Below are 11806 nucleotides of genomic sequence, written 5' to 3'. Positions count from 1 at the left end.
AAAAAATAAGAATTTGAGAGAAATTATTATACAATGACTCACACAAAAAAATGATTATTTTAAATTAATTAAAAAATATTATTAAATAATTAAATCAAAACACTATATACACAAGCATTAGATAATGGTTTCATTATCTAAATAAACAAAATAAAAAGGGTTTGTAGATTTTTTTTTTTTTAATTTTATTAATTTTTTTTATTTTTTTAGTATTTTATTTTTTTAATTATTTCTAAAACATTCTTTTTTTTTGTTTGGGTTATTTGTAAATGTGTATAATGAATAAAAATTTTTTTTTTTATACAAATCAAAATTTATGAAATGACTTTTCAATTCAAGATGGTAATACAAATTTAAATAAACATACATTTAATAATTACTAATTTAAAAATTAAAAAAAAATAACCCAATTGTAAAATACAAATAAATTTTTATTAAAAAGATAAAATCTATGTTTTATTAGTAAATATTTATAAAACTAAATTTTAAATTTTAATAATATATATTAACATTCATATTTATTTTTTATATTTTTTATATAGAAACTATTTCATTAATGAACCCAGTTAAAGGTGCCTCATCTAAATTAATGTTAAGCTCATCTGGAAGTGTCTCATTCTCTGATAATAATTCTGCTTGGTTTGGCAATAGCTTAGGTGATGGAAGTTCATGTGGTTTCATTCCATGTTTTAATCCATGCAGTGGTGGTAACACTAACGTTATCAATATTGATATCGATATTGGTCATCGTCGTAGAAGATGCTGTTAAATTTACTCGAAATAAATAATATTTATATATATATTAATAACATATAGTGCATGCCAAAAATATCACTAGGTAAATTTTATATTCAAACTGAACTGTATACCGAACAAACTATGACAATTATCAGATGAAATCCAGAGAATACGTATTTAAAGTTAAAGCCAACAGTTATGAGGAATATAATTAATGTATAATATACAGTGCCCGGATTATATATTTAGACCCCCCCAACTTTTTTAAAATGGAAATGATAATTATTGAATTAATAGATCATATTTAATATTTATATAATGACCTCTAAAATAAATCATATTACAAGATATTGGTTTATTTGCTAAAAATTAAAATAAAAAAAAAAAAAAAATAGGGTCTAAATATTTAATCCGTTTTTTCAATTTCAAAAATTTTATTTGTTTTTTATTTGTTTTTTTTTACAATTATATATAAATGATTATTATTATTTAATATTTAGTATACCCTCCATGTACTTTTAATATGGCATCTATTCGGTCAGGGAGTGATTCATATAATGATTTTATAATTATAAAATAAAGAAAATTTCCCAAAAATATTTAATTAACCCCACCCTTTCTAACATTTGTCTTGATACGTGATTCTAGTAAAACATTAGTATCATAAGCCCAAGAAGACCTACCATGGTTATTATCATATTATTGGAACTTTACTTCATCCACAAACATATAATTTTCTCATTATTCCACAAAAAAATTTATATGCACAACTTTAAAAAAAATCTTTTTCTGCTATTATGTCTAAACAATGAAGGATTCTTAACTTTCTTTTTATATATTATGTTTTATCTCTTTAATATAATTCTTACTGACTTGTATGATATTGTTCCAAATCCATTTTGTTCATACCAAATTATACTTTATTTTATATAGTAAATTTACTATTTTAAAAATTGAAACATAAATCACGTTCATCACGTTCGTCAAACTTTCTTTTCTCCCATGACTTTTACGGTCATTGATTGTGCCTGTTTGTTCTACCTTTTCTAATGTTTTTGCTACTTTTGATTTATACACTCCAATTTTTTTGCAATTTTTGAGTTCGACTTGTGACCTCTGTTTTTATATGATAATATTGAGTATCCAACTTCATCACTTAATATCATTTTGTTTATTTACTATATTCTATTTTTAAACTTATATTAACTCTTACTTATTAAATTAATGATAAAAAAAATATAAAAATTTTAAAAATAAAAATGTGGTAAAAAATATAGAAATTTTTTTTTATTATTTTTTTATTTTACCCACGCCCACTCCTTACCATTTATTTCTAAAAATTAATAATTATTGGCGGTAAGGTTCTTCATATAAAAACTATTATTGGTAAATCTTATTTTATAAATGATTTAATAAAAGTTGGGGGGGTCTACATATATAATCCGGGCACTGTATATACAGGTCATTTGTTCAAAAAAGAATCAAAAGATTCAAGCTCAAAGTTCAAATTTCAGAATACACTTGCAAAAACCTTGATCTATCGTTTTAAATTTCCGAAATCAAAGAACCATGATGAATATCTGTTAATACATGTAGTGGTATTAAAATTGAAAAAATTAAAAACAAAGAATCAGATGGCGAAAGAATATCACCAGGAGAATATTATATGCAAAGTGAGCTGTATACATTGATGTTCAACAGCATATAGTTACTATTACTATTTTTTAAACTGAATGATGATGATGATGATTATGAAGCTGCTGTTGTGTTACTATTGATATTGATATTATAAGGTTCTATGATATTTACTCGATATTTTAATAGTAATTATAATGATTTAATCGATGATATTGAAAAACTTTTATTATTATTTGTGCAGTTTGGTAAAAATGTTGGTACATTCATTGATAGGAAATACCCCAATGCTTCTATATTATCTAAAGAGTATGCACATTCTACTAAATCAAACATGTGTAGCTGTTCTTTTTTTCTTTTCGTATAATAAACTAATTAAATTTATATCTCTATTAGTACCTAAAAAAAGCTTAATATCTCTAGATTTTATAAATATATTCATCTGTCTGTATTATAATTTATAATTTAAAGTGTTATTACATATGTTTACTTTATAACAATAACCAAATAGTCGAAATGTTATTACCACTTACTAAAAAATATCATTGTTTAAAACCATTTGAACTATCTCTAATTTCTATTTTATTTTTATTATTTGATTTCAATATCTTTAAATCTGAAACTAATGGTCCAATAAAATCGATATCTAAATAAAATGAAAAATTAATAAATTTAATTTAATTTTGTAAATAAATAGGTTTATTATCATTTAAATATGTGTATAAACTTACTTTTTTATTCAGCAACTCTTAACTGATAGACAGAAGGTAATGCAAAACTTTTGTGTAACTATCACTTCCCAAAGAATCAAATGAAATTGTAAAACTGACATTCCATTTGTAATTATGTGTAATTATACCTTAACTGATGTGTCCTTGTATTTCACTTAATATATATAGCTTTTTTTTTATGATATTTTGCTAATTACTTTCTTTAAGGTTTTATATATTATCAAAATTTTTTTATTGTTATTTTTGATGGTATTTTTTATTTTTATTAAAACAATTTATGTAAATGTTTTCATTGATATTTGAAAAAAAATATTATAAATTTTAAAATATATATAAAAAAAACTATTTATTTGTATTTAAATTTTTAATTTAAAAATTTTCAAATTTTTTTTTAATTTTTAATAATAAAAAAAAAATCGTTTAAAAATTAAAATACCATAAATTAAAAAAAAAAACTAAAAGATAGTTTATAAAAAGAATAAAAATTAATATATTTCCATGTAGTGGTTAAGGCATACTGAGAGATGCAGTATAGATTATTAACCACTACGGGGTGTTTAGTTTAGGCATGGCAGGCTCTAATATAACTAACCTCCCCATGGTATTTTTTTTTTATAAAAACAAAGGCAAAAAGTATAAAATAAATAAATAAATTAATGGTATTTATACCATTTCATTATCATTAAAAATTTATTATAAAATCTTTTTTTTTCTTTAATTTTTTGGGGATTATTTTTTTTTTTTTTTAAAAGTTTAATTACACTTATTTATTTATTTTATTTTATTTTATTTTATTTTTTTAAGGTTTATTCACACCTATTTTTATTATTTTATTAAATTATTGAGTTGTTAATCTGACTGAATTCAATTAGTCAGATTTTTAAATAATAATAAATAATAAATAAATTTTATTTGAAAATATTTCATATAAAAAAATATTTATTTATTTGTATATTTTTATTTTTATAGAAGTTATTTTATTATTAGTAAAGGGTGTATATTTATTTGGTCTGAAATATTGAATTGGATTCTTTTGTTAATATGAGTTGAAATAAAATTAATTAATTTTATTTAATTTATTTATTTTTTTTTTATTTTTTTTTTTATACTATTAGCCACTCTATGAAAAGAGTGTTTCCAGCTCGAACCACGGGGAGGTTAGTATATTTGAGCCGGCAGCTAACTATTATACTGCCACGCACAGTATAATAATTAGCCCTTGGTTTGGTAATCTCAGAATACAGATTAATATACCAAATCAGCCTTGGTACTTCACACTTGAAAAATAATATAAAAAGGAAAAATAGGAAAGTTTAAATGATAATGGGTTGTAAAAAATATAAGATATAAAAAAGATTATGTGATTATAATTTTGAAAGTTATTATTTTTTAATTTATAATATTTTTAAAAAATATAAAAGAACTGTTTTTTTTGAAATTTAAAAAAGTTGTATTTCATTTTTTCTTTATATTTATTTAAAATTGAACACTTTAATTAAATCTAAAAATAGAAAAAATACATTGTAATATTTAATAAAAAAAAAAATAATAGAGATTGATAATTATATAATAAATGTGTTATTGTATGTTAAAATTTTGATTAAAAAAAATATTACAATGAAAATTTTTATTAATTTAAAAAAAGAGTGAATTTTTTATAATTTAAAAATTTTAAGTTTTTTAAATAAATTTAAATAGAAATATCTTTAGGTTTTTCATACTAATAATGCCTTGATGCTCATTAAAATAAGTTTTAATATATGTATTTATATTGTATCTGTGAAAAAAGAAAAAAAAAAAAAAACACATAAAAAAAATTTTATTTAATTTTCTTTGTATTTTTAAATAGATTCCATCATCACATTTATCGAAACTGGGAAAATTGATGATGGTCAAACGATTTATTTTTTCCTTTTATTTATTTTTTTATTTAAACCAATAATCTAATTTAATTTTGTATCTAATTTTGATTGCTTTCAAACCAATAATTAAAAATATATACACAAATTTATTTTATTTATCTTTCTTTATCTTTTTCTTTTGAAATTGATCTTTTTCTTTCTTTTTTTCTATCTTTGGATCTTGACCTTTCTCTGTCTCTATCCCTATTTCTGTCCCTATCCCTATCTCTGTCTCTATGTTTTTCTCTTTCTTTTTCCTTTTTTTTTTCTTTTTCTTTTCTCTTTCTTCTTTCATTAGTTGCTATATTATCTATTTATTTATTTGTTTAAACCAATAATATGTTGACCTCTTAGGATGTGTAATTTTTTTATTTTTTCAATTTCTGATTTGAGTTTAGTATTTTCATTTTTTAATGTGTTTAAATGTTGTCATTTCGTCAAACTTTGTTTGAATTGACTTTATCTATTGATCATTTCCACCTGGTTCATTGGAACGCTTTATACGGTCAGTAAGTTTAGCATTACTATCTTGATATTGGTCTTTAACAAATTCTAATCAATAACCTATTTACATCTATTTTTGAGATCTCTTAAGAGTGATTCTTTGAGTGTACTAAATTTTAAAAGTTGATGATTTGTTTTTTCTCTTAAAAGATTCAACTTTTCTTCCATTCTTTGTCTTATCTCCTCTTCGATATTTTCAATTTTCAGTTTTAATTGAGTATTTTCATTTCTAACTGTTTCTAAATGAACCTTTTGTGTTGAGAGATTTCTGACTCTAACTTTTTAAGTTGCTCAGCTTGTAACATCATTTCTTGTTAGATTTCTCGATGACGAGCTTCCAACTAAAATAGATTTCTTGGATCTACAACAAAAATACTGCTATTTCTTTGACTTTCTATAAACTGTTTGGTTTCTAAATCTTTTTCCATTGCTAAATTCTCTTTTGCAATTCTATAACTTTCAGATTCATGTTCAATCTCTTTGATTCTATCACCATTGATTTCTTCTGAAGTATTCAATAGGATGATTGGTGAACCATTAGCACCTGCATTTGAACTACCAACATTCGATTTCATGCTTTTAATCGATTTCATGCTTTTAATCAATTTCTTTGAAAAACCAATGTTGATGGATCTATCCCCTCTATCAGTATGAGAACTCGGTGAAACTTTTGATATACCAACTAGAGTATCATGACCAATGTTGAAAGATTCTTTACTGAATTTATCTTAAGAATTATAATCTCTGATTTAATATTGTGATTTTCGGATTGAAGATCTTCTTGGGCTAATTCTAATTGTTCTAAAAGTTCTCTCTGGCTGATGATGATCTGCTATCTGATGAACCTCTTGAAGAGTTACCTGCTATTATACCTGTTGATATGCTGGTTGATCCACTTGTTGATGTGCCACCTGTACCACCTGTACCACCTGTACCACCTGTACCACCTGTACCACCTGTACCACCTGTACCACCTGTACCATTTGTGCCACTTTCACCACCCGCAGTAGAACCACCTGTATCAGCACAACCTGCAGCAGCACCAGCAGTGATGGTCCTGAAAAATGTGAGGCGTTTTATTAATTATATGATAATAAGTCGAATTTGGTGATGCTTGGGTGTGACGTTATTTCTTAATGAGGACTGCTTTTGGTTTGGCACTATATTGATTTTTAACTATTAATTTTTATAAAATGTTTTAATATTAGCTTTCTTAAAGGCTTCTAATAACTGAGGACTGATTATTGATTTACTGAGTTAATACTATTATTCTTTTTATATATGGATGACTAAAATTGGTATTTAAATTTATTTAATTCAATATTTAAATATATATTTGATTGATTTTTTGTTATTTGATTGATTGCTAAAATCCTGTTTTGATAATGCTTCAGAACCTAATACTGAAAAGATTTCGGGTAGGTCATATTCTAATATTCACTTTTAGATATTAAGACACCATCTACATTATTAAATTGTGGTTGTTAGCTTGATTTATTCTTTTCTAGCATATTTCGATTTAATTAAAGATATGAGAATAAGTTGCAATCTGCATAGGTTTTACTTTTCATTTCTACAATGAATAAATAGCCTCTATTTACTTGAACAGTTCTAATACTTGGTAAGTCTGATTATAAGTTTGCATTTATAAAGTTGAAAAAATGGTGGGAGATGCCAGTAGAAGGATGAAGCATAATATACTATATGAGAATAAAGCAATACCAATTAGTTGTGGTCATTTGTATTGTCTTCTTTACAATAAGATCTAGGCACTTGTGAATTAAGTTGAATTAAACTTTTCAATTAAACCATATGTTTAAGTATGGAAAGCGAAAGTTGAAGTTTACCCTTTTCGCTAAAACATTTAAAGAATTTGTTTATTGAAACGACGACTTCATTTTTGAACTTTGAACCTCTATCAGATACTAAATTCTTTTGGGGTCATATTTTAAATATATTTGATAAGCTAAAACCATTGGACTGTTTCACAATTTAAACAATATTAACGAAAGTTGAAGTTTACCCTTTTCCTTATCTAAACTATTTGTGTTCTATCATTGTTGCTTGGGCCAGGGCAAATGTATTGAGATTCATATAAATGGTTGATAAGATTGAATATCTTCATTAGTGTTTATTTGGATCTAAGTTTTATCTTTTTTTTGCCAATGTTTTTTTCATACATGATAACTGTGCACTAGCGTCTATAAAAGCTGAACGGTACATCCATTAACGCTTTTGAATTTTTACATGAACTTGTAAGATTTGAATTTTGCTTTATCTGATTTACTCGAGATTGAAAGACTTTGAAAGAATTTGAGTTTCTGCGACTTTGTGACTTTTTATGATAGTATTTGATATTAGTTTTGGGATTATTATAATATGGAAGCAATATTTCGTGGTTGGAATTATTAGACCAAATCTTTATATAATTGATTAAAATCCTTTCATTCATAATATCGACGACAGCAGATCCTGTTGGAGTATTGAATGGCATGTTTTAATTGTTAAATCTGTCTTTTGAAAAGTTATTTTAATTTATATTAGTAATTCTGTTTCTATTTCTACAACGATGCCATTTTCTATATATATAAGGGTTTGTTGTTGTTGTTGTTTTAAAATAATGTATTGATTTACTTACTTGTTCTCGAAAGGTTTTAAACATATTTCAGTAATGTTATAATTATTATTATTTATTGGATGTGCTAAAGTTTACATTATTAAAATTATTTATGTGTTTGTTTGTTTGTTGTGATCGAAAAAAATAAAATAAAAAAAAAAATTAAAAAAAATTAAAAAAAAAAATAAAATTTTTTTTTTTTTTTAAAAAATATCGATTTTTTAAAATAAATATAATTTTAAAAATTTAAAATGGCAATGATAACGTGTTGATATTTGCTAAAAATTGGGGGTATACTTTTGAAAAGACAGCATATATGAAAATAAAATAAGATAGTAATTAAATCAGGTATTATTCCCCTACTGTGATAACGATAATTGATAAAAACTGAAGATAATCATAATATTTCAATCACTATTAAAAGCTTAATAAACACTAAAGTAATAGTAATTAGTCACTCTGTTGCAGGAAAACATATTAAAAGTAATAATATTAAAAAGTGAAATTTATATCCAATTAGAGACTACAACGAAAATTGAACCTAATAATATCACCAGCAGTCTTAAATAAAATATTAATTAAACAACAAAGTACTACGATCAAAAAATTAAATAAATAAAATAGTTCTATTTTAATAACATTAAAAAATATAAATAAATAAATTTTTTTTTTTTAATTAAATATTTTATTTTTCTTTATAATCAAATAAAATATTGTTTATTTATATTAAAATTCTTTTTTTTTTTTTTTTTTAATTATTTTATAAATTAATACTAAATTGTGAAATATTTGGTGATACTAAAGAAGAGTATGGAAATGGAGATCGGAATGATTCTAATAAAGAATTTGATATATAAATTAACATATGTTTTTTATATACATAAAGACCAATAGCAAAGGCGGCAATAAAGATGGAACCTGCAACTATAATTGGATAATTGGTACTACCTTTTACATATTTAGCAATAGAATTCATAGCAATAAATGGTAAATCACTATTACTATGAATATTTAAACGACTGATTTCACGTGATTTTTGTTTACCTTCTTCTTCAGTTGGTAATTTTATAAATTGAATATTAACATATGATGGTTGACGGCAAAAGAATGGAATTTTAATTGAACGGGTTTCTGGTAATGGGCTGCTAATACTCTTTTTGTTTCTAATAGTTACAATAACATTTTGTGGATCATTTGATTGTTTTTGACAAGTGACTTTGAATGAATTATTATCACCTGGAGTGATTGAGAGTGAGTTTTGTTCATTATTATCTGATGAAATAAATTTGGAATAAATCTTTGGTTGTAAAAGCCATGTCTCTTTACCACCACAGAAAGAAACCTCGGCCGATGAACCTAAACTTAATAAAAATTCTATTTGATCAGCTGGTGGAGAAGCAAAAATACGAAATTTCTTCTCTAATTCCATTGTATTGAACTGAAATAACAGTTGAGCCTTCTTTTAGAGCCAAAAATTCACGAGATGAACATATGTCACTTGATATCTTTTGTTGGTCGACCTTTTCATGTGGTAAAATTTTGAAAATGGAATCATCTTTAACTTTCCATTCTAAATTATTAATTGAGCAAGATTCGAAATAAACTCCTTTTGGTAAATGCTTTGATAATAATTTAGTTGAGAGTACTAATTTTTTACCAACTTCGACCTCTACTTGAGATGATGAAAAAACAATTTGGTCTGGTTCTTGAACAATGACAACAGATCCAGCACAATTATTATTACCAATAACACCTTTAGAATTGACATCAACAATGGATGTATTTCCAACTTTTGGATTCCAAATATAAGTTGGAGTTGAGTTTGGAGTATCTATAAAAAAAATTAAGGTTAATATTTATTATCCAATATTTACTTTTTAAAAAAGTTCTATTTTTAGTTAATAATTTATAGTTTATTTTAGTACCTGGAATGCAAAGTGAAGAACTTAGATTTAATTGGGGTGTTACTGGGGTAAATCTTGATAAAAAAAATAATATAACTAAAAATGATAGAAATAAAATTTTATTTACTATCATATTTAGGTTGATTTTATATAAATATATATAAAATATATATATAAAATAATAAAGAAAGAAAAAGTTGAAAAAATAAAATATTGAAAAATGTGTGAATATTATTTAATTAAAATTATAAAAAAAAAAAATATTATTGTGTTGAAAAATTGTAAAAATAAAGCTATTATTTGTGTGAATAAAATAATAAAGAAAAAAAAAAAAAATGTTTTCTTTAATTCAAAAAAAAAAAAAAAAAATTAAAATAATAAAAATTTATTTATTAAAAAGAAAGAATTGTTTAATTTTTTTTATAAAATAAAGAAAATAATTAAAAAAATAATTGTAAAGCAATAATTTAGTTTATATCTTTTTTTTATATTATAGATTGATCATTTTTTTTATTTGATTTCGATTTTTTATTTAATTCTCTTTTAAATGATACCCAAAACATTAAACTAACTTTTTCATTTTAAAAAAATGATTTTTAAAAAAAAAAAAAAAAATTAATTAAATTGATTATTTGTATGATTTTTACAACTAAATTTAAGAAATAATATTAGATTTTTTATTTAATTATTAGTTTTAATAAAAAAAATAATTATAAAGTAATTTATAATATTTAAAAATTATAAATATGTGTTTTTTTAAATAAAAAAATAAAGGAGATTTTGATCCATGTTTTAATCCATGTAGTGGTAACAGTAACATTATTAATATTGATATTGGTCATCGTCGTAAAAGATGCTGCTAAATTTACTCTAAAAAAAAATTATATTTATATATTACCTTAAGCTAATTCGAGTAATTCTAAAATAACCTATCTATTTTTGAGATCTCTTAAGAGTGATTCTTTGAGCGTACTAAATTTTAAAAGTTGATGATTTGTTTGTTCTTTTAAAAGATTTAACTTTTCTTCCATTCATTGTCTTATCTCCTCTTCGATATTTTCAATTTTCAGCTTTACAGTAATTGAGTATTTTCACCTGTAGCACCGTGTGACTGTTATTTCTTTATAAGGACTGCCTTTGGTTTGCTACATTTGGCACTAAATTGATTTTTAACTATTAATTATTATAATATGTTTTAATATTAGCTTTCTTAAAGGCTTCTAATAACTGAGGCTGATTATTGATTTACTGAATTAATACTATTATTTTTTTAAATATAGATGACTAAAATTGGAGTATTTAAATATTGTGCTCTATTATTAAATTTATTTAATTCGATATTTAAATATATATTTGATTGTTTTTTTGAATTATTTGATTGATTGCTAAAATCCTGTTTTGATGATGCTGCAGAACCTAATACTGAAAAGATTTCGGCTACGTCATATTCTAATATTCTCCTTTAGCTATTTAGACAAAATCTACATTATTAAATTGTTGTTGTTAGCTTGATTTATTCTTTATCCTGTATATTTTGATTTAATTAAAGATATGAGAATAAGTTGCAATCTGCAGAGGTTTTAATTTACATTTCCACAATGAATAAATAACCTATATATACTTGAAAAGTTCTAATCCTTGGCAATTCTGATTATAAGTTTGCATTTATAAAGTAGAAAAAATGGTGGGAGATGCCAGTAGAAGGATGAAGCATAAAACTATATGAGAATTTTAGTTTCTGACTTTGTGACTTTTTATGATAGTTATTGATATTAA

The 11806-nt window shown here is 23.2% G+C and overlaps 4 protein-coding genes across 4 annotated transcripts; 1 reads left to right on the top strand and 3 right to left on the bottom strand.

Moving 5' to 3' along the window:
- Nucleotides 1-556: 556 nt before the first annotated feature.
- Nucleotides 557-769, top strand: DICPUDRAFT_158213 (uncharacterized protein; the record flags this gene model as incomplete). Its single annotated transcript, XM_003293326.1, has 1 exon — nucleotides 557-769. The coding sequence occupies one exon, from the start codon at nucleotides 557-559 to the stop codon at nucleotides 767-769; it is 213 nt and encodes a 70-aa protein (XP_003293374.1).
- A 4352-nt stretch (nucleotides 770-5121) lies between these two features.
- DICPUDRAFT_158209 (uncharacterized protein) lies at nucleotides 5122-8003 on the bottom strand (the record flags this gene model as incomplete). Its single annotated transcript, XM_003293325.1, has 5 exons — nucleotides 5122-5315; nucleotides 5578-5781; nucleotides 5886-6236; nucleotides 6370-6566; nucleotides 7741-8003. 5 exons carry the CDS (start codon nucleotides 8001-8003, stop codon nucleotides 5122-5124), a joined length of 1209 nt encoding a protein of 402 aa, XP_003293373.1.
- An 883-nt stretch (nucleotides 8004-8886) lies between these two features.
- Nucleotides 8887-10610, bottom strand: DICPUDRAFT_158208 (uncharacterized protein; the record flags this gene model as incomplete). The annotated part of the gene is made up of 4 exons (XM_003293324.1): nucleotides 8887-9487; nucleotides 9534-9957; nucleotides 10001-10104; nucleotides 10603-10610. 4 exons carry the CDS (start codon nucleotides 10608-10610, stop codon nucleotides 8887-8889), a joined length of 1137 nt encoding a protein of 378 aa, XP_003293372.1.
- Nucleotides 10611-11300: 690 nt separating this feature from the next.
- Nucleotides 11301-11695, bottom strand: DICPUDRAFT_158206 (uncharacterized protein; the record flags this gene model as incomplete). Its single annotated transcript, XM_003293323.1, has 2 exons — nucleotides 11301-11490; nucleotides 11652-11695. 2 exons carry the CDS (start codon nucleotides 11693-11695, stop codon nucleotides 11301-11303), a joined length of 234 nt encoding a protein of 77 aa, XP_003293371.1.
- Between the last annotated feature and the right edge of the window lie 111 nt (nucleotides 11696-11806).

Source organism: Dictyostelium purpureum (genome assembly GCF_000190715.1).
Source record: "Dictyostelium purpureum unplaced genomic scaffold DICPUscaffold_419, whole genome shotgun sequence".
Lineage (NCBI taxonomy): Eukaryota > Evosea > Eumycetozoa > Dictyosteliales > Dictyosteliaceae > Dictyostelium > Dictyostelium purpureum.
Note: the sequence above shows the minus strand (reverse complement) of the source record. Positions and strands in the feature narration are given on the sequence as shown.